This window comes from Zalophus californianus, chromosome 11, assembly GCF_009762305.2.
Source record: "Zalophus californianus isolate mZalCal1 chromosome 11, mZalCal1.pri.v2, whole genome shotgun sequence".
Classification (NCBI taxonomy): Eukaryota; Metazoa; Chordata; class Mammalia; order Carnivora; family Otariidae; genus Zalophus; species Zalophus californianus.
The window spans coordinates 55145774-55165257 of NC_045605.1; the positions used below are offsets into that span (position 1 = coordinate 55145774).

The following is a 19484-nucleotide window of genomic DNA, read 5'->3' on the forward strand; positions in this document are numbered from 1 at the left end:
CCCAGCTGGCCCCCCGTCCCCACGGGAGGGAGTCAGCCCCAAAGAACGTCTTTTCGGCAGATCGCTTTGCTTGTCTACACCTCAGTTTGATCATCTGTAAAAGGGGGACAGTTAGCACACACACCTCTCCCCCAGGGTTATGTGAACACTGAAGGGCATAGCCCTCGGCATGTGCCTGGTTACAGAGTAGTTGTCCTGATGTGCCACCTTCCTTAATAAAGTGACACCGAACCACCTGGTCTATGATTACCATGTGGCATGAGGTGGGCTCCGTGCAGTCATTCAAGGACCCTCCACAGAAATTGGCGGGGAGGCCGACAGCCACATCCTGGGGGCCAGGGAGGGAAAGCTTGGGCTGTGGGAGGCAGGTGGGGGTGAAGGGAGAGGGGGCGTGAAGGCTGGTCAGTGGGAATCAAGCACGGAGGCGTGAAAGGGCATGGCATTTGGAAGGTCTCCTGGAGAAAGGTCATTTTGGCAGCTGTGAGAGGATGAGTGGTTGTCCCGGAGGCTGGTGGTAAAGACACCACTTGAGACCTAATGAGCCAGTCAACGGGGGCGGTTGGAGCCAGACAGGGGTGGCCCTGGGAGCAGGCTCGGCGGCCACGTGCAGGGCCAGGCAGTGCCAGAGAGGATGCACTGAGAAAAACTGCGGGAAGCCTTCCTGGGCCGGGGCCTGGACCCTGCTCCCGGGGCAGAAGGGCAGGAGTACACACCTACCCGTTGGATGCCTTGCTGGGCGCAGGAGCCCGTGCTCCTCAGCAGGCCGCTGTGAGGGCTTATATGGCCCTTTCCAGTTGGGCAAACTCAGCCTCTGGGAAGCAGAGGGACTCCAAGATCTCACGCCAGAGAAGCAGGGGGCTGAATAAAGGGGGGGGGGTGCTGGCACCCAAGCCCAGGCCTTGCCTCCCCACGTAGGCTTACCCAAACCCCAGGAATTTTCCCGGGGGGACGGTGGAGCTGGTAGCGGGGGAGTGAAGAAGGGAGGGGCTTGGCCACCACGGGCAAGGAGGCCCAGGCCCGTCCTGCCCCTGTCCGGGCCTCAGCCCCTGTCCGTCCCCCAAGGCTCTTGGCACCGCTCCCTGAGCCCCTCTGGCCCTCTCTCTCTCTCTCTCTCCAAGGGTCCATGGGCTCAGGGGGTTCATGCCCAGCTGCCCAGCACAGGCCTCCTGCTCAAGCCTCCAGGAAGAAAGCCTGTCTTCGGGGCCATAGGCTGGGGAGAGATAAGGGCTATTCCCAAGCCAAGGACACAGCACACGTGGGCCCTAGGGGCCCCAAGTCCCCAGGCGGAGTTCTGAGGACCTCTCCGGAGCCAGAGACACGCTCCAGGAGATGTGACAGGAATGGCTCCACCTCTGCCAGGAAGCGTCCAAGCCTGCCAGCCCTGGGGCCTCTCCCTTAGCAGGCAATGGAGACCAAGACACATCCGGGGGCACACACACCTTCTCAGAGCCACAGAGGTGCTCACCCAGGAAGTCTCCCCATTGTGCCAGAGGGAAGGCTGAGACCAGAGGAGAGAGGGACTCCCCAAAGGCCATCTGCCAAGACTTGGACCCAGGCCTCCCATACTAGGGCTCCAGTCCCTGTTCAGCGTCAGGGAGCACTGGATCCCCACCGGCCCTGCTACTTGCTCCCTGCAGGACCCAAGGAGGACACCTGGCCTCTGAGACCACCCAACCAGGGGGTGCTAGGTGTCCTCTGAGGGCCCTCCCACATTGGGGGTGTCCGGGGCTGATTTGTGGCTCTGGGGTGCTGTCCCACAGGCTCCTAGGGGCAGGCTAGCTGCAGCGGGCAAGCCCAAGGCAGACAGTCAGGGACAGAGCATCGCCCAGCCCAGGAAATACTGGGTACTTGGGGCTGTGCCCGGGGTAACCCAAGCCACAAAGTGACCAGGGGTTGCCATGGTTAGGGACAGGTATGGTTTCTGGGTGGGACAGAGGCCTGGTTGCTTCTTCAAAGCTCTAGTCCTATCCCATCCACCCATCAAAGAATCAGAGAGTGAGCGAGTTGAAACCTTGAACAGGGCAATCCTTGAACAGAAGGGCTCCCTAGACCAACTGACACCCAGAATCCCAGGCTCATAGACCAACCGAACTGGGGACCCACCAGGTGCTTCCTGAACAAGAAGGCCACATAGGCACCTCATCTTGACTTAGTGCCCTGCCCCGTCCCCTGCCCCCTCGCCCCCCCCCAGAAAAGAGACCACCAGAAAGGTTACTGGTGAGGACTTCTAAAGAGGCAAATGGCACAGATTTGGGGGCTTTCTGGAGAAGCCATAAATCTCTGGAATTCTTTCCTTTGCTCCCCTAATCAGCCTGCTCTAGGACATGAAGCTGATTTCTCTGCTAGATGCCAGCTGATCTGTCTATCCCCCCAAACTTCACAAACAAGTTTTGCTCTTCCTGAAGTTTTTTTTTCCCCTCTCCTTTGTGAATCTTGTGTTTGCCTTTGTTCTTTGATTCAGTCTACCAACTGTCCCTCACATGTGAGGAACCAGTTTGCCTACAAGAATCAATAAACTTTGTGCAAAATAACCAACGACATGCCTCTGAGCTATTCCTAGACACAGTCTGGGGGGGGGGCCCTAGTGGGGACAGTTCCCATCTTACTCAGCTCCTCCTGACAGGAGACTGGGTCAGGACATCAGCTCTGGCAGCGGCCTCCCTGAGGGGGGGTGGGAGGGAGGGGCAGGCTCCCCACTTACCTCCAGACCCAAATGACACACTCCACCCAGCCCCGGGACAGCAACCACAGGGTGTGCTAGGACCCTCTGTGACCACCTGCCACCTAGGGTGAAGAGCGAGTAGGGAACCGCCAAGAACTGGGGTGCAGACCCCAGTGGGTCTTCCTGGGGTATCTCCGGCCTGGGCTCAAGTTCTAGCCCCATCCTCCCGTCTGGGTGATGCTGCTCACGTCTGGAGGTGCCACTTGTGCCCTGCCCCGCCCCCCAGCTGAGGGAAAGAGTGAGAGGGGCTTTATCAGCTGTAAAAGCCACTTACGCAGTGGGCGAATGTCAAGGGCCTGGGCACAGCCTCCCCTTGGGAACCTGAAGGGGCCAAGGGTCCCAGAGCGGGGAGAGTAGCAGAGGGCCTCCCTATAGCAGCTGAGTGGCCACAATTCCAGAGCTTCTAAGAGGATGGATCCCTGACCTTGACGCAGCTCCTTGCTGTGACTGCTCAGGGACAACTTCAGGGCTTCCAGCCCCATCTCCCTGGCTCCTCCTCAGGGTCCCGACAAGCTGAGTGACACTGTGCCGCTCCCTCGCCAGGCTCTTTCCTGCCTCCAGCCTCCTATCCACGCAGCACCCCTTCCCGAATCCTGTATCCCCTGAGCTGGGAGTGAGGCCTCACCCCTACAGACCCTGCTCTGTCTGCACTTACCTCGAGCACTCCCCACAACACTTGTCACCCAAGCATGCCCTCTCTACCAGCCTGCCTGGGGCCCTGCCTGGGGAGCGGGGGCTCCCTCCTGCTCTCTCCTTTTGTTGCACCAGCCATGGTTTCCTTTTTTTTTTTTTTTAAGACTTTATTTATATGACAGACACAGCGAGAGAGGGAACACAAGCAGGGGGAGTGGGAGAGGGAGAAGCAGGCTTCCCGCGGAGCAGGGAGCCCGATGCAGGGCTCGATCCCAGGACCCCGGGATCATGACCTGAGCCAAAGGCAGACGCTTAACCACTGAGCCACCCAGGCGCCCCAGCCATGGTTTCCTTCACCCGGAGCTGCTTGAGGAAGGGGCTGGGTCAGAGACATACGGTGACCCCAGCACACCGCTCTGGGCCTGGCTAAACCTCATGGAGCCTCAATGTCCCTGTCTATAAAATGGGACTATGGGACTAGCTCAGCGGTTCTCAGAGTGTGGTCCAGAGACCCCTGAGGGTCCCGAAGGCCCTTTCAAGAAGTCTGCAAGTTCCTTTCCACCTCTGTATCTGTGCAGCCAGCTTTTCCTCATACACTTCAACCAAACAACCTCACATCAGACTGGATGTGATGCAGATAGGAGAATTAGCTGTCTTCTATTAAGCCAGACATTAAAGATATCTCAAAAAATTATAAAACAGTAACACTCTTCTTGCTAATTTAGGGGGCATACTCATAGTTATTTTTCATAAAAATGTTTTCCTATAATAGATTTTTACGGTTATTTTTTAATGAATTAATACATTTTGTGAAGTTTCTCAGTTTTAATTTCTAATATGGTAAGTATCAACAGATATAGCCTACACTGACAAATGCTCTTGGGAGTCCTCAATAATTTTAAGAGCATCAAAGTTTCCTGAGGCCAAAACATGTGAGAACCTCTAGGATATAATCTCCACAGGCCCTTTATATTCTGATGGTCTCTGAACCTACCTCCTGGGATCAGTTCAGTCCTGGCTAAGTGAGACTATTTGTCCTGTTGAGTTTCAAGGTGTAAGAATGTGGAGCGTATGTACGACTGGTTGTTATATCAAGGGTTCGTGAAGTCAAGGAGCATGTTCCCTCCTCCATCCTCTTCTGAGGATACAGACTCCCGACCCATCCTCTCTTCACTGGAGGACCAATAGAATGGCAGTCTCCGACCCCATAGCGAACCCAGAGGAGGCAGCAGTTCCTCATCTCGGCAAAACACGGAGCCTCTCACCGATCCGCCCAGTGGCCTGAGGCGGGGAGGCACATGAACCCATGGTACACACCGCTCCCTTCTCCAATCACAGACCACACAAGCCGCCGTCCAAAGAAAGGATGGTTCAAACCCCGAGCTGCTGCGGGCCGGTGGGTCCCTGGTTGCCTCTGGAGAGTGGTCCCCTGGGAATGGGCGGGGCGGCGAGTGGGCGGGGCGGCACTCACGTAGATGAGGTGGTCCCGGTAGCGGATGAGCAGGTTGCGCAGGATGCCAGCCTCGTTGAGGTCTCCCAGGCGGATCATGTCCTCCACGCCGTGGACCGACGTGGGGTGCATGGGCTTGATGTGCGTGGCGGTCTGCGGGGAGATCCAGTGTTCCTGCGGGGAGGCACCGTGGCTACGGTCAGGCCCGGCTCCTGGGACCCAGGTTGTGCTCTGCTGGGCAAAGGGCCCAGGGGGGACAGGGATCCCGGGTCTGTGCGACCCTGGTAAGGGCCTCCTCCTCTCCTGTGGCCAAACACTATCGTTATCAGGTTTGAGTCTCTGAGGATGGTGCTGCCCACCCCCACTCTCTGTGGACCACTCCTCCTCTTAGGGAATTCTCTCTGCAGACCTAAAAGATGGGCAGGGCAGGGACTTTGGTCCCACTTAGCTTTCTCATAAAGGGAATTAGAGTCCCCCCAGTCACTTTGCAAGGTGGAGGGGAGAGCGTAATCACCGGAATTAGACTTGACTTCAAATACAGGCTCTGGTAAACAAAGGCACAAAAAGTAACTTCAGACAGTGCCAAGAATAAACCGACAGGCATATGGGATAGAGACCAGGGAGGGAACTACCTTAGGGTGTCAAAGAGGTGACATTTGAGCAGAGATCCGAATGATGGGAAGGAGACCCCTGTAAGATGTGGGGGAGAGATGTCCAGGCCCAGGGAACAGCCGAAGCTCAGACTCTGAGGCCGGTCAAAGCGGGCAGTAGTGGCGGAGACGGAGGGAAGTGGGCCTGTCGTGGATAGATGTCACAGGGCTTGTTGATGAACGTGGAGCAGGGGTGAACTTTCCACGCTTGTGAACTGATGCGGAAACTAGGAGAGAGCTTGCCCCCATGGCTCCCCCTATTCTTCCCTGCAGTGTCTTCTGCTGGGGAGGGTTGGCTTCCGGTGGTACACCTGGCCAATAGCATTGGCAGTTTCTACAAACCTGCAAATCCCTCCTTCCTTCCCCAAGGCGGTGTCCAGCACCTTCTCACAATCTAGCTTCTCAGCGAGGTGAGAGTGAACTGTGCTCTGGGGTATGGCCGCAGCCTGAGCTCACTAAGCCCCACAGCCCTCTGGGCCCCTCTGCCTGTTCCCAAATGCCAGAACCCTGGGAGCCTCAGGACCAGACAGGAGCTTGACCTTTGGGAACAGGGGAGGAGAAGGGGACCCTGCTGCCACCTCCCAGCTCAGGCCCTAAGACTTGGTGGGTAGGTGTGATACGCACGACATGTCCTCCCATACCCCGCTTGTCCTCCAGGAGAATCTGCGGCATCAGCCCCTCATCTCATCCCATCCCCGATCTAACTGGTCACCCAGTCCTACTCAGTCATCCCTCTGAAGGGTTGCTGCTGATTGAGCAGTACCCTCCTCACCAACCTCAAGCCCCTACCCTGATCCAGACCACCATCTCTCACCTGGCCCCCTGGCCCTTGCTGTCCTCCAGCTGTCCTCCAGCTCTCCCCTGCAGTCCTTCACCCCCCTGGGAGTTTCTTCAAGCACCTGTCTGACCCCAGCACTCTGGGGCTTGGAGCCTTTCCTTGCTCCCCCCACACTTCAGCCTGGCATGCAAAGGCCAACCTGACTTTGGCCACAGGGACTTCGGGCCGTCGTTCCAGCAATCCCCCGTACTTCCAAGCCAGGGAAGGTTGGTCTCCACTTCCCCAAACACCTCTGTGGCCTTGCTCATGCTCTTCCCTTTACTTTCTTTCCACTCAGCCTTCGAGGCCCAGCTCAAAGGTTTCCCAGTTTCTAAAGCCTTTGACGACCATGCTGCCCACCCTCACGTGCTCCATGGCGCCATCCCCCCACCTTCACCCCGGGAACGTGTCAGGGCCTCCTCTGGGCCCCCACGTTGCCTGGATCTCCCATGGCAAGGCAGTGGTCACACTGGGCTGCCATTGCCTGAATGCGGTTCTGACCTCCCAATGTGCCCCAAGGCTGGGGACTCATGGTGGCCGGACTCCGTGTCTTCTGGATCCTTGGTCCACAGTGCCTCAGACAGGGGCCACACACAAATGGTGTGGCAGGGAATCTGATGGGACAGATGGCTAGCTGGGGTGCCTACTGGGGACCAGTTCTGAATTAGAAGCATCAGCCCTAGTCCCTTTTCCCTGCCCTCTCACTTCACCTAAGAAAACAGGATCAGAGTAGGACAGTGGCCGGCACCAAGCCCTCAGAGGGAGCAGGGCCAGGGCCAGCCAGAGCCCACAACTCCAACTGCCCTGGCATTTCATGGCACCTCCTGGGCCAGGAGCACTTGAGTCCCGCTCAGGCCCTCACACAGCCCTCCCTGAGGCATGAATGGGCCAGATGGGGAGATCGAAGAACCCGCCTGGACTTTCCAGTCCTGACTGGAACATTCCTCTCTCCCGTTTTATCCTATTTCTTGATAAACGTTGATCCAGTTGGAAAATTCCCTCTGCCTGATTGAGCCGTACCCTCGGGGCTGTGCTCCAGCGCGGGCTGGAGTGCCCGGGCAAGCTGTGTGCCTTCCCTCTCGACCCCAGCCTCTGGTCCCCATAGTCCCTCCCCCAGCAATTCAGCACAGAGGTGAGAGGCAGCTCAGCCACCGCGCCACCCTGTAGCCCTATGCACACCGCTTGGCTTCCCTGAGCCTCCATGATCTCATCTACGCAATGGGAATCAGAGTAACAGTCCCTTCTTCTTGGGGACTTTGAGGGCATTAATTGAGACACCAAAGGCCAATCTTCGTTTCACTCCTACCACGTCTAAAAAGCGCTGGTGCCTGGTAATTGCTCAGCCAGGGCTGGGTATTATTACTCTAATGCTTTCTGGTTTTACAGAGGAGATCTATGTTCTCGTTTGTTCCTCATAACATCCCATAACAGAATGACCAGTCCTCATTTAATGAGGAGTCACACTCAAGTGATCAAGTGGCTCACCCCGTTACATGGCAGCACCAAGCCTCTCCCCACCCCTTTCCCGCACAGAAGGACTCCCAACAGACGTCAGCACCTCTCAGGCCAATGTCCACAGGCATCCACAGCATAGACCAAAGTGTAACCAGGGCACAAACGGAGGCCTGGCTCTGAAGGAATGCCAGAGAGACAGAGAGGGACAACATGGCCGACCCCAGGGACTGCGGACACTTTTGGAAAAGAGGAGCTGGCCTGGTACTGAGTTTGGAGAGACAGGAACTGTGTGCTCTGTAGAGGAGGGGAGGGAGGGGTGCCTCTGGCAAGGGGAACAGCTTGGGCAAAGGCAGAACGTTAGGATCCCCTTGAGGATCGTTCATTCATTCATTCATTCAGCAAGGCTTCACAGAGAACCTCTCTGGACAGGTGCCTTGAGGGGTCTTAGGGAAACCAGATGTGACTCGCCTAGTCCCTGCCCTCCCTCCCTTAAGGGAGTCTTGAAAGTCAGAGGGGTCAAAGACAACAGCCTGGAGGGCGGGGATGGGGAGGTGGGAGGAAGGAGAGTAGGAAAGCCCCTGAGAGAAGAGGCCAGAAGCCCCTGGGCCCAATGCCGCTGAAGCAAGCCAGCCACCCCGACCTGCTCCCGGCCACCCAGTCACGTCCCCCCGCCCCCCGCCTGCAGCCCCCAGTCCCAGGGCTTCGGTGGGAGCGGATGGGGAGGGGAGCTCTGGGATCCAGTGACACAGTTACAGGACACCCTCTGACATGGAACATGACCCAGTGAAACGTAAGCCTGCAGGCAGAGTCCCGGGGCCCCACCCTAGGTGCTTCAGGCGGGTTTGTGGGCCTGTCTGGGCTGTCCGCTGAACCCGTGCCCCCTTCTCAGGCTGCAACCTCACAGAGGCTTCCTAGAAGGTCCTAGAACAGAGCCTCCAGAAGGACCTGTAGGCACTCTGGTTCTCAAGCTCAGGGGACAGAGCATGGCTCAACAGAATCTGAGCGCCAGAGTGGCCACTGAGATACGGGGTGAGGAAACACTACACAGAGACCAGAGGTCGTGGGTGCTAATCCTAGCACCATCACTTACTAACTGTGTGACCAGGCCTGGTGGTCCCTCCCTGTCCCAGCTTCCCCTTGGGGAACAGAGCATTTGCCTCTCACGGATGCTGTGAGGACCCAAAGACACAGCTTGGGTCAAAGGGCTTTGCAGACCCTATGGGGGTGGCCCTGAAGGCTGCAGGAACAACAGTGATGCCCCTGCCCCCTCTATGGCCAGGGCCTGACCTCCAGGTCCCTGAGCCCTGCCCTTGCCCCCCAGTGGAGCCCTCTGCTCCCTGTCACTGCACCCTTTTTTGCCCCCAGCATTCTAGGACCCCAAGACAGAAACTTGGTTCTATCTCTATATTCCCCAGCACTGGGTACAGCACCAGGCACAACGCAAATGATGGTGGGACTGAATCTCCCTGGGTCCCTCATGTCCCTGCTAAGCTAGGACTCTGTTCTCAGGACCACGCCCGCACGTCCCCATGCTACGGACACATGGGCTTCCCCTCTGGGCCCTCCTCCAGACTACCTGCTTTCTCCAGGGCATGACCCTGACCTCATACTTTTCTGTCCCTCCCCAGGCCCATTACCCACACAACTTACACCTCCTGTGTCCCTCTCCTTCAGGGCCACAAGAAATAAAGGGTTAACCTGTTAGATGGATTCCCAGGGCAGTGCCGAGGTAAGCAATGAACTCCTAGGACGCCATAACAAAATAGAGCAAGACTACGGGCATTTTTAGTCTAACTCGCTTTACTGAGGTATTCTCTACAGGGGCCCCAACATATGGGTCAACACCCGATGAGATAGTTACTATGATCCCCACTTTACAGAAGAGAAAACTGAGGCTTGGAAGGGAAGGAGACTTGAATGTTGCAGAACTAATACATGGGCAGGATGGGATTTGAATCCAGTCTGTCTGACTCAAAGCACCCCTGTGCCTGAGGAGCTCCCAGCCTGGTGCTGCCCCCTGCCCACCACCATACATGTGCACGTGCCGCCCCCCGCCCCCCCCGACGCCACATACACACCCATCCCTAACACTAGGCAGAATGCACCGAGTGCTTATGGAAATAGAACCCAGCAGCCTGGGCAGAAGGGGAGGCACCCTCTCGCTGGGGCAGTGGGAAAGCTCCATGGAAGACAGGGTGTCTGAGAGGCAGAAGTAGGGGCACGAGTATTGCCTCCACCCCCCTCAGGTTACTGCCCAGTCCCTGCCTTGGGGGACCTGTCAGCCTGGGTCTTCCCAAAGGCCCAGGGGCATGGGAGGTAGGGGGCTACTCACATTGCCTTCATCGTCCACCACCTGGATCTGCCCTGAGTCACAGAGCTTCACCACTGCTCCGATGGGCACGTCGAATTCCTGCCCAGATCTCAGGTCCATCCAGACATAGTCCCCCTGTGGGTGAGAGAGAATCCCAGGCCAGGTGAGCAGGGAGGGGGATCCTGTGCTCCCACCCTCCTACCACCAGAGGCTCCTGTGCCAACCACAGGAGAGGGAAGAAAGAGCTGGAAGCCATCTGGTGCCAGGCCCCAGGTCCGGCACTGATCCAGGGTCCTCAATCCCTCCTCTGTAACAGCTCTTACTGCCCCCATTTCACATATAGGTAAGTAGAGGCTCAGAGAGGGGGGAGAGCCAAGATCACACAGTTGGGCAGCTTCACACCCAGGCCTGTCCAGCCCGCAGCTCTCCCCAAGGCTCTACACCCCATACACAGACAGCAAATCTGTCAAGGTTCAGGCAGAAACACCAAGCCACCCAAACCACTTCCCCTCTGTCCTAAAGGAGGCATCTCCACAGGATATCCAAACAGCCTCCAGAGCCTCCGGGGGCGAGTCTCAGAGTCACAGGTGTGGGTTCCTGGCAGCGACACTGCTCTGTGCTGGGCCCTGTGATCCAAGTCCCCCCCGCACCGCCTCCCAGCTTGCGGGGAGAGCCCCAACCTTGAGGGGGAGGGTGTCACACTGTGTCCCTTGCTCTTACTACATACCCAGTAAGGCTCATGGAAGCCAAACCCCAAACCCAGAGTCAGAGAAATGGACTTAGGACAAATGCTTTCAGCACGGATGCATTCCACAAACATGTACAGAGTACCTACTGAATATAGGCACTGAATGATCTAAATGCTGAGGATCCAGCAGTGACCACGGCGTCTACATCCCGGCTGGGAGGAGACCGAAAACAAATAACCGAGCCAATCCGTTCCCGGGATCACTGCAGAGGACGGTGAAGGGCCCAGGCACACGGATGGTGGAGAATGCCCGAGCAGACAACAGCCCTCGCAGCACTGGGCAAGACCCAGCACCGCAGACGCTCACTGGCCTGCAGGTAAAAGTTGGATTGTAGCCTAATTCTAACAGGAGTGTTCCCCCGGAGGGTGAGAGAACACAGACATCTTAATAAAACGAGAACTTACCACTTACCGGTTCGAAACAGAACAGCTGACAAAACAGAGGACACCCCAAAAATGAGGTCACCCCAGGGGTACAGGCCCGTGGAAACCACTCTGGGTGGCAAGTCAGGAGTCGGGGTCCTGGGCTTGTCCAGGCTGGGCCTTGGACAGGTCACTGACCGACTTGAGCCTCAGTTTCCACAGGTGTCCGAGGGGTGGGCTCAGTGAGTCCCAAGGCCAGCTCCTCACTGCCTCAGCCTCCCCGTTCCCATCAGAATCAACTATTTTTCGGCCACAGCTACCACTTCATAGGAGGTTACGCATGTCAGAGACAGGCTACCTCCAAACCCGAGCTTTCTCCCAGAAAAAGTAGGGAGAACTGGAGAGCCTCTGGGGAAACTCCTGTGTTTCCAGAGCATCTGCGTTGTGCCCGAGCTGCACGGCTGCTTCCCGTGAGGCGGCCCGGGGAACCCTGTTCTCCCAAACCCAAACTGCGCTTCCTGACACACCCCTCAGCCACGCGGAGTTCCAGGCCATGGGCCACGGGACACGGCCTGCTCATACTGCTCGTCTCCACCCGCTGGCTTCCCCGCCCCCCTTTCCATGGAGAGCACGCCTGGCCGTCTGTCCAGCTCTTCCGACCCCGCCCCACCTCCCCACCTTCTCCCTCCTCCTCCCCAACCGCTGAAGAGTCCGTTCATTCATCCAGCACGTATTTATGGAGAACCCACGGCGGACCAGTCCCGTTCCCGCTCTGGGGACAAAGCCGTGGACAGATGGGAAAGGCAGAGTGCCTACAGCCAGATGAGGGGAGGGCGTGGGGCGACCACGGGCAGGTACCAGGTCGTGCAGGGCCCTGTAACCATGGACAGAGGTTGGACTTTTAAGTATGACAAAAAGCCATTGGAAGATTTTAAGCAGGAGAATGCCATGATGAACTTAACATTTTCAAAAGCTCACTCTGGCTGCTGTGTAGAGAATGGGGGCAACCCCCCCCCAGGCTCCAGGGCCTCTGAGCTTGCCCCTTACAGCCAGCACCACGCAGAGTGACCACCATCTATGCAACCTCTCACCGCTAGCATGCAGCACCCCTCAGCACCCCGAGGACAGGGCTGGGTCTGAGTCTCATCTGGGACTCCCCAGAGTCAACCAGAGTCTAACACAGAAAAACAGAATTTGTCTCTCGATGAGAGAGTATGTGTGTGTATGTGTGTGTGTGTGTGTGTGTGTGTGTGTGTGTGTGTGTGTGTGTGTGTGTGTAAGAGAGCATGTGACAGAGGGTGTGTGAGAAAGAATGAGAGAGAAAGAGCCAGAGCCAGACACTAACTGCTGGAGGCCAGGCTGGCCGGGACATTGCTTCATGCTAACTTCCAATACACCCACAACGGGCCAGGTAGCAAGTTAGCTGCTTCCCTGTGATTATCTCACTGACAGCCCTTAGGCAGAGAGTTCTATTTCTACTTCATCTCCTCAAAGAGGTCAAGAAACCTGCCCAAATTCACCCAGCTGTTTTGTAGTAAAACCAGGAATGAAGCCCAAATCTGACAAACTCGAAATCCAGCGCTCTTTCCTGACATCTCTCTGAACCCAGTTCTATGAGCAAAACAGGAAACACTGATAGGACCCTTGGCCTTACATGGCTTATGGACCAAAGGGCATGCTGGGAGCCTTAGCGGAGGGCAGAGCTAGAGGGCAAGGGTCTCTCTGAGTCACCTATAACCCCTGACCCAGCACAGAGCCTGGCACACAGAAAATGCATCCCACTCAGGGAACAGAGGATAACCAAAGTTAAAGACCTCATGGGATCAGGAAATGGGCGCTCAGAGCGGGTGAGCAGAGAGCTCAGAGCCTACAAGAAACAAAGTGACTAGAACTCTCCTAATCAAGGACAGTCATGAGGAAGGCAGTGACTTAACTTTCTCTTTCTCTGCTCTGGGTCTCCACTTGAGGAAAAAGACTAAAATGGCAGCTAAGTGGCCTCAGGGAAAATTCTGAGGCCTGAGAACTTCTGAGGGGAGAAGTTCCCATGGTCCTGGGGTAAGTTCTCGGGGCATCAGAATACAAGTGGGTCCGGAAGTCTTCATTTTTACAGATGAGGAAACTGAGGCCCAAAGAGACAAAGGAACCTGGCCACAGTCACTCATCAAATTGGTGACTGATAAAACTGTGAGCACCTGCAGGGCAGAGCCTGAACCAAAAGCAGGGTGGGTTGGGAGTCCTGGCTGGGTGGGAGAAGGAAGATGGAAAAGAACAGAAAACTTTTCTGTGGGGCAGGACGACGGAGAGGAAAGAAGTACTGGGCCCCAGGTCTTACCCCACCGGCCCCTCCCGTTCCCAGACTCCAGGCACTCATGCCTGCATCTGGCCCCATCTGCAACCATTCCGTTGTGAAGGGTGCCCCACTAGAGACTTCACCTTGAATTGAAAATCCCATTTGTGACATGATGGACGCCTCCGTATGGCCATGTGACATGGGGCCAGTTCCAGCTTCTCTGCTGTCATATGAGTCCCTAGAGCAGAGGGTCTCCCAGACCCAGAGTAATGATTTCTCAGAGTGGATCTGTCTAAAAGTTCTCAAAAGTACCCAGAAACCTCCCAGGAAAGTTGGACACACCCACAGTGAACACACAGTTAAGAAATCTTAACCGTCTGCCTTCGGCTCAGGTCATGATCAATCCTGGGGTCCCGGGATCGAGTCCCACATTGGGCTCCTTGCTCAGCAGGGGGCCCGCTTCTTCCTCTGCCTGCGCTCTCCCTGTTTGTGAATGTGTGCTCTCTTGCTCGCTGACAAAATCTTAAAAAAGAAAAAGGAGAGAGATCTTGGTTCAGGTGCCAGCTCTACCACTAACACTGTGTGACTCTGGGTAAGCTTTCAGTCTCTCTGGGCCTCAGCGTTCACAGTGTTCACCCACTCAGAGTCAGGGCGTAGGAAGATGAGAGACCCCACAAACGCATGTTGGCCTTGATGTCCATCCACCTGCCCTCCCAGGTGTGCAACCCAGCGTGGGATGAACATGCACTTCCAACAGGGACTTGGCCCTTTATGCCTCGTCCCTTCTCGGGGGCAGGGTCTAGCTAGGGCTCAGTCCCGGTTTGTGGGATGAAAAGGAATCCGCCTCAGGACTTGTTTCCCCCTCTCATCCTCATAATCACTCTGGGACACTGGTTTTATTAGGCCCATTTTCACAGGTGGGAAAGAGGAACCAACCAACTTGCCAAGGGCACCTGTGTACATGGAAGTCTCCACTTGCTAACCTTAGGTGGTAGAGGGGACCCACGGCCATGCTCTCCTGCCGGTGGGCCAGCCAGACCAGAAGTGTCTCCCCAGTCTCCTTGGAGCACCTGGAGGTAAACCCCAGAGAACTGGGGAAGCCCCTTCTGGGACCTGGCCCATCCACCTTGGGTGAACGCAAAAGCTCCAGGCACAAGGAGGGGCAGCCGGGGCCAAGTTCACGCTGGGAATCAGGGATGGTATGCCCCACCAGAGGGCCCTGTCTGCGTGCACCCTAGTGCTCTGCGACCACCCCCACCCCACCCGCCCAGTTCCCTCCAGGCAGGGAAACGGAGGTCTGGGGCGGGCTTCCCGGGGTGCCCCTCCCCCACCCTTGGCGCAGGCCTCACCGGCAGGACCGCATAACTCTTCAACGAGTGGTTCAGGCTGCGCACCAGCACCCACTTGCCCGGCTGCTTGGCGCGGACCTCGGCGGGGTCGGCGGGGTCGGCCGGGTCGGCGGGGTCGGCAGGGGGCTCCATGGCACGGAAGGTCTGGCGGCGGCTCCGGTGGCGGCAGGGCTCGGGCTCCCTAATTCACCTAATCCCATGCGCGCCACCGCCGGGGAACCCTAAACCCGGCCATCTGCCGCGGGCCCATGGCAACGGCGGCTTAGGTGACGCCCGCGGGCGGACCGGGGAGGGAGCGCCGGCACTGCCCTGGCCCTCTCCCATCTGCGCGGGACCCCCACCACCTGATCGTGGGGATCCCCGGCCGACTTCAGCCAGACCACAGCTTGCGGCGCCCCGGGAACCGAGCTGCGGGCCTCAGCGCAAACCAGGCACCTGGAACCTCACCTGGACTGCAGTTTTGGAGAAAAATCTGTATGTTTTCTGTGGAAAGAAACCTGGGGATGTTATGAAGGGGAACGCAATAAACTTCCTAAATTTTTGAGACTGAAGGGAAGGTGTCTGAAAGACCCTTCTAGCTCCCTGCTACCTCTAGAAAGCCATGGCAGGTAAACATCTTCAGCGGGTGGGGGGAACTGGAGGGAGGAAGCTTCTGAACGGTCCGTGTCTGGTCCTCCTCACCCAGCCTTGAGGCTAGGCAGCTGGTAATCTCCAGCGTGCAGAGGAAGCACGGAGGCCTGGGGGAGGATGTCCCCTGGTTCTCCAGGACAGTGGACACCAAGCTGGGCTCCTGTGTCCGGGCAGCCACGCAGGACTGGGCACCTGGCTCGGGTCCATGCTGGGCCATGGGCCACAGTGGCCACCATCTTATCCAGAATGTACAGGCCCTGTGACTCTCCTCCCACTCTCTTCTCCCCTCTCCCTACTTAGGTTTTCTTCTTCCCCTCTCCCTCGCTCTCTTCTCTCTTCAAGGCCTATTGTTTCCATATTTGGCCCTTGGCACTGTCCGGAATCCTGGAGGCCTAATTGATCCCACAAAAACAAGCCAACCACTATGGGGAGCAGGGGAATGGTAGGAAGGAGACAGTGATGCCTCACACAGAACTCAGAGCTGCCCCCCTGGACCTGGGCTTCCTTCCACCCCAACCCCCTATCCCAGCCTCGGGGACCCAGCACTCTGCCACCTGGCACCAGCCGACTGACCCACAGCCATTCCCACCTACTTCCTGTGCCCTCTCAGGGACCCTGCTCTTGGGAGGGGTCCTTCTCCCAGCCAAGCACAGAATAAGCACACCTACCCCTGCCCAGCCACCCACAGGTGTCCATGGGAACAGGACCTTCAGACAGAGGAAGGTGCTGGGGGTGGGCTTCCAGGCATCCTTCCATTTGTCCATTTAACCAGACCTGTGACCAACCTTCACAGGCTCAGACGAAAGTTTAGGGGACACACCATCCTCAGAGCTCCCAGCCTGGGGATGTACAGACCCAGACCCAGAGAGGCCAGCACCACCAGAAGAGGGATGGATTAGTCCTGTAGAGATAGGACAGCATGGCCACTAAGCCGTTGGACTCGGGACCCAGACAGCTTAGGTTTAATCCTGGCTAGGCCACTCAAGCTGTGTAAGCTTGGGCGAGCTCCTCAACCTGCCTGTGCCTTGGTTTCCGCATCCTTGGGATGACAAGATAACAGCACCACAGGAGTTGCCTGTGAGGATTAAACAGGTTTAAGTGTGTAACTCACTCAGATTCATGCCTGTTAGGACAAATGGCCATGTGAGTGTTGGTTAGTGTTAACTGAGCAAGTCATGTTAGGGGCGACACCTGGATATTGTGATTATTTTCGGCAGACAGGAGAGGGAAGGGCACTCCAGAAGAGAGAACAGCAAAGCACAGAGAAGCGGAGGTAGGAAGGAAGAGAGTGAAACAGGTCTGGTGGATAGAGACAGGCCCCCTCAGGGAGACCCAGGCAAGTGCTGACTGAGACCGCTGCTCAACCCCATGCACCCAGACCACCCAGAGCCAAAGCCTGGGAAGAGGCCCCTTCCCTGTGGCCAGTGAGCACCCCAGGTCTGGGTGGCAAGTCTCATGCCCCTGTGACCCACTCTGGCATCACCACATCCTCTCCCAGAACCAGGGCTCACTGCTGCTCCAGCCTCATCCTTTGCTGCCTTGAACACACAGGACAGAGTCTCCCTCTCCTCACCTTTGCTTCTGCGAGCCCTCTGCCAGAAATGCTTCACCCCACTATCTTCTTCCCTGCCCCCACCCAGCCACCAGGGCTCCACAGAGCCACCTGCCACCTGTTCTGCGTGCACACACACACACACACACACACACACACACACACACACACACACCACTGCTTCTTTTCTGTACTTCATTGGTGCCTCACACAAACTCAGGGTACTGCCCTCACCCCACCACACCACCATCCAGTCCAATTCTGGCCAGATGGGGAGACTGAGGTTCAGAGGGGGTAAAGAGACTTGCCCAAGGATACATACCAAGTTGGGACAAAAAGCTTTCATTCAGTAACTGTGCCAACTGTCATGAGCAAGGGATGTCAAGGAAGACGGCAAAGAAGGAAACTCAAGTACTCATCCCTTTACAGAAACACTAAAAAATATGGCAAAAACTGTCAAAATCACCTGTACTAGAACTCTAGAAAATAATCAAATATTTATAGTAACCAATGGAACATTTAATAAAGAGAAAGGTGACTGAACCCCCGCAGGAGAGCTTTGTGGTGTTTTAACCTACCCCCCCACACCCCTGTCTTGTGGCAATCTTGAAGATGTAGGCCCACATCCCTGGTGTGGATTCTTGGGGCCAGAAGCAGAACAGACCTTTTATCAAAGAATTATGGTTGTTTTAACCTGTCTGGAAACTTCCCTTTAGGGAAGCTAAAGGGAATATCTGTTAGGGAATAATACAAAGGGCTTGCCTTTATTTCCTAACTTGGAACTCCCCCAGGGTGGAGGAGCAGGTAGGGAGGGCTCTGGTCAAAAGCATTCAAAGACAGATGAACTACCCACTGCCACCTGGGGAAAAAAATAATCAGCTGGGAAAAAAAATAATCAGCTTCAAAAAGCCTGGAGGAAAGCCAGGAGAATATGGGTTTTGAAAAGCTCCTGCATATACTAGGGAATCTAGAAAACCTCATAAATGCCCAGGGATGGAAGAATGTTCAGAAAAAGCCCAAGAACACCCTAAGCGCTCACCTTCAACTGACCCTCAAGCTCCATGTAGACAGGAAGTGAAGGCTAAGGCAGGGTTGTAAATGGCCTGAGAATTGAAAGCATGCCCCAACACACACACACACACACACACACACACACACACACACACAGCCCAGCTGCAGGACTGAGAGTTTTTTTGTTCTGTTTTTGGTTCTAAGGGTTTTCAAAATTTCAGTGACCACACACAGCAAGAAGTCAGTCTTCATAAAGATAGTTTAGAAATGTCACTAAACAAAACTACAACTCACAAGAAGCAACAACAAACCAGAGAGAGAGAGAGAGAGAGAGAGAGCTATCCAGAGTTATCATATTATATTTAAAATGTCCAGTTTAAAAAAAAAAGTCCAGTTTTCAACAAAAAATTATGAGGCATGCAAAGAAACAAGTATGGCCCATTCATAGGTAAAAAGAAATTAATAGAAACTTCCCCTGTGGAAGCTCAGACATTGGACTTTATAGACAAAGATTTTTATCAACTACCTTAAATATAGTCAAAGAATGGAAGGAAACCAGAACATCTCACCAAATAGTATAAATAAAAGGATAGAAATTATTACAAGTGATCAAAGAGAATGTTATGAGTTGGAAAATACAATAACCAATATGAAAAATTCACTAGAGGTGTTCAATAGCAAATTTGAACAGGCAGAAAGAAGAATCAGCAAACTTGAAAATTGGTTAATTGAGATTACCTAGTCTGAGGAATACGAAGGGGGAAAAAAAGGAATTAGGAAAAGTGAGCAGAACCTAAGAACCTATGGGACATCAAGGGCACCAACATATGCATAAGGGAAATCCCAAAGGAGAGGAGAAGAGAAAGGGGCAGAAAGGATATTTGAAGAAATAATAGTCAAAAACTTCCCAAACTTGATGAAAGATACAAATCTTCATATCCAAATAGCTTAATAAATTCCAAGTAGGATGAACTCAAAAAGATCCACATTGAGTCTTAGCCATAACATCAGACAACAGTCTTAGCCATAACAATCAGACAACAAAAATAACAAAATAAAAGCTATCCAAATTGGTAAGGAAGAAGTAAAATTATCACAATTTGCAGATGACATGATACTATATATAGAAAACCCCAAAGACTCCACCAAAAAACTACTAAAACTGATAAATGAATTCAGTAAGGTCACAAGATACAAAAATCAATATACAGAAAACCATTGCATTTCTATACATCAATAATGAAGCAGCAGAAAGAGAAATTAAGAAAAAAAATCCCATTTACATTTGCACCCAAAATAATAAAATACCTAAGAATAAACTTAACCAAGGAGGTGAAAGATCTGTACTCTGAAAACTATAAAACACTGATGAAAGAAATTAAAGACAATGCAAAGAAATGGAAAGATATTCCATGTTCATGGATTGAAAGAACAAACACTGTTAAAATATCTATACTATCTAAAGCAATCTACACATTTGATGTAACCCCTATCAAAATACCA

General features: G+C 54.9%; 1 protein-coding gene across 1 annotated transcript in view; it reads right to left on the minus strand.

Moving 5' to 3' along the window:
• The window catches only part of MYO7A (myosin VIIA), an 81143-nt gene that overhangs the window by 53666 nt on the left and 7993 nt on the right, over positions 1 to 19484 (minus strand). The window contains exons 3-4 of the mRNA XM_035722978.1: positions 10060 to 10173; positions 4827 to 4979 (exon numbers count right to left, since the gene is read on the minus strand). Of these exons, the coding sequence (XP_035578871.1) occupies positions 4827 to 4979; positions 10060 to 10173 (267 nt within the window). The remainder of the gene's footprint in view (positions 1 to 4826; positions 4980 to 10059; positions 10174 to 19484) is intronic.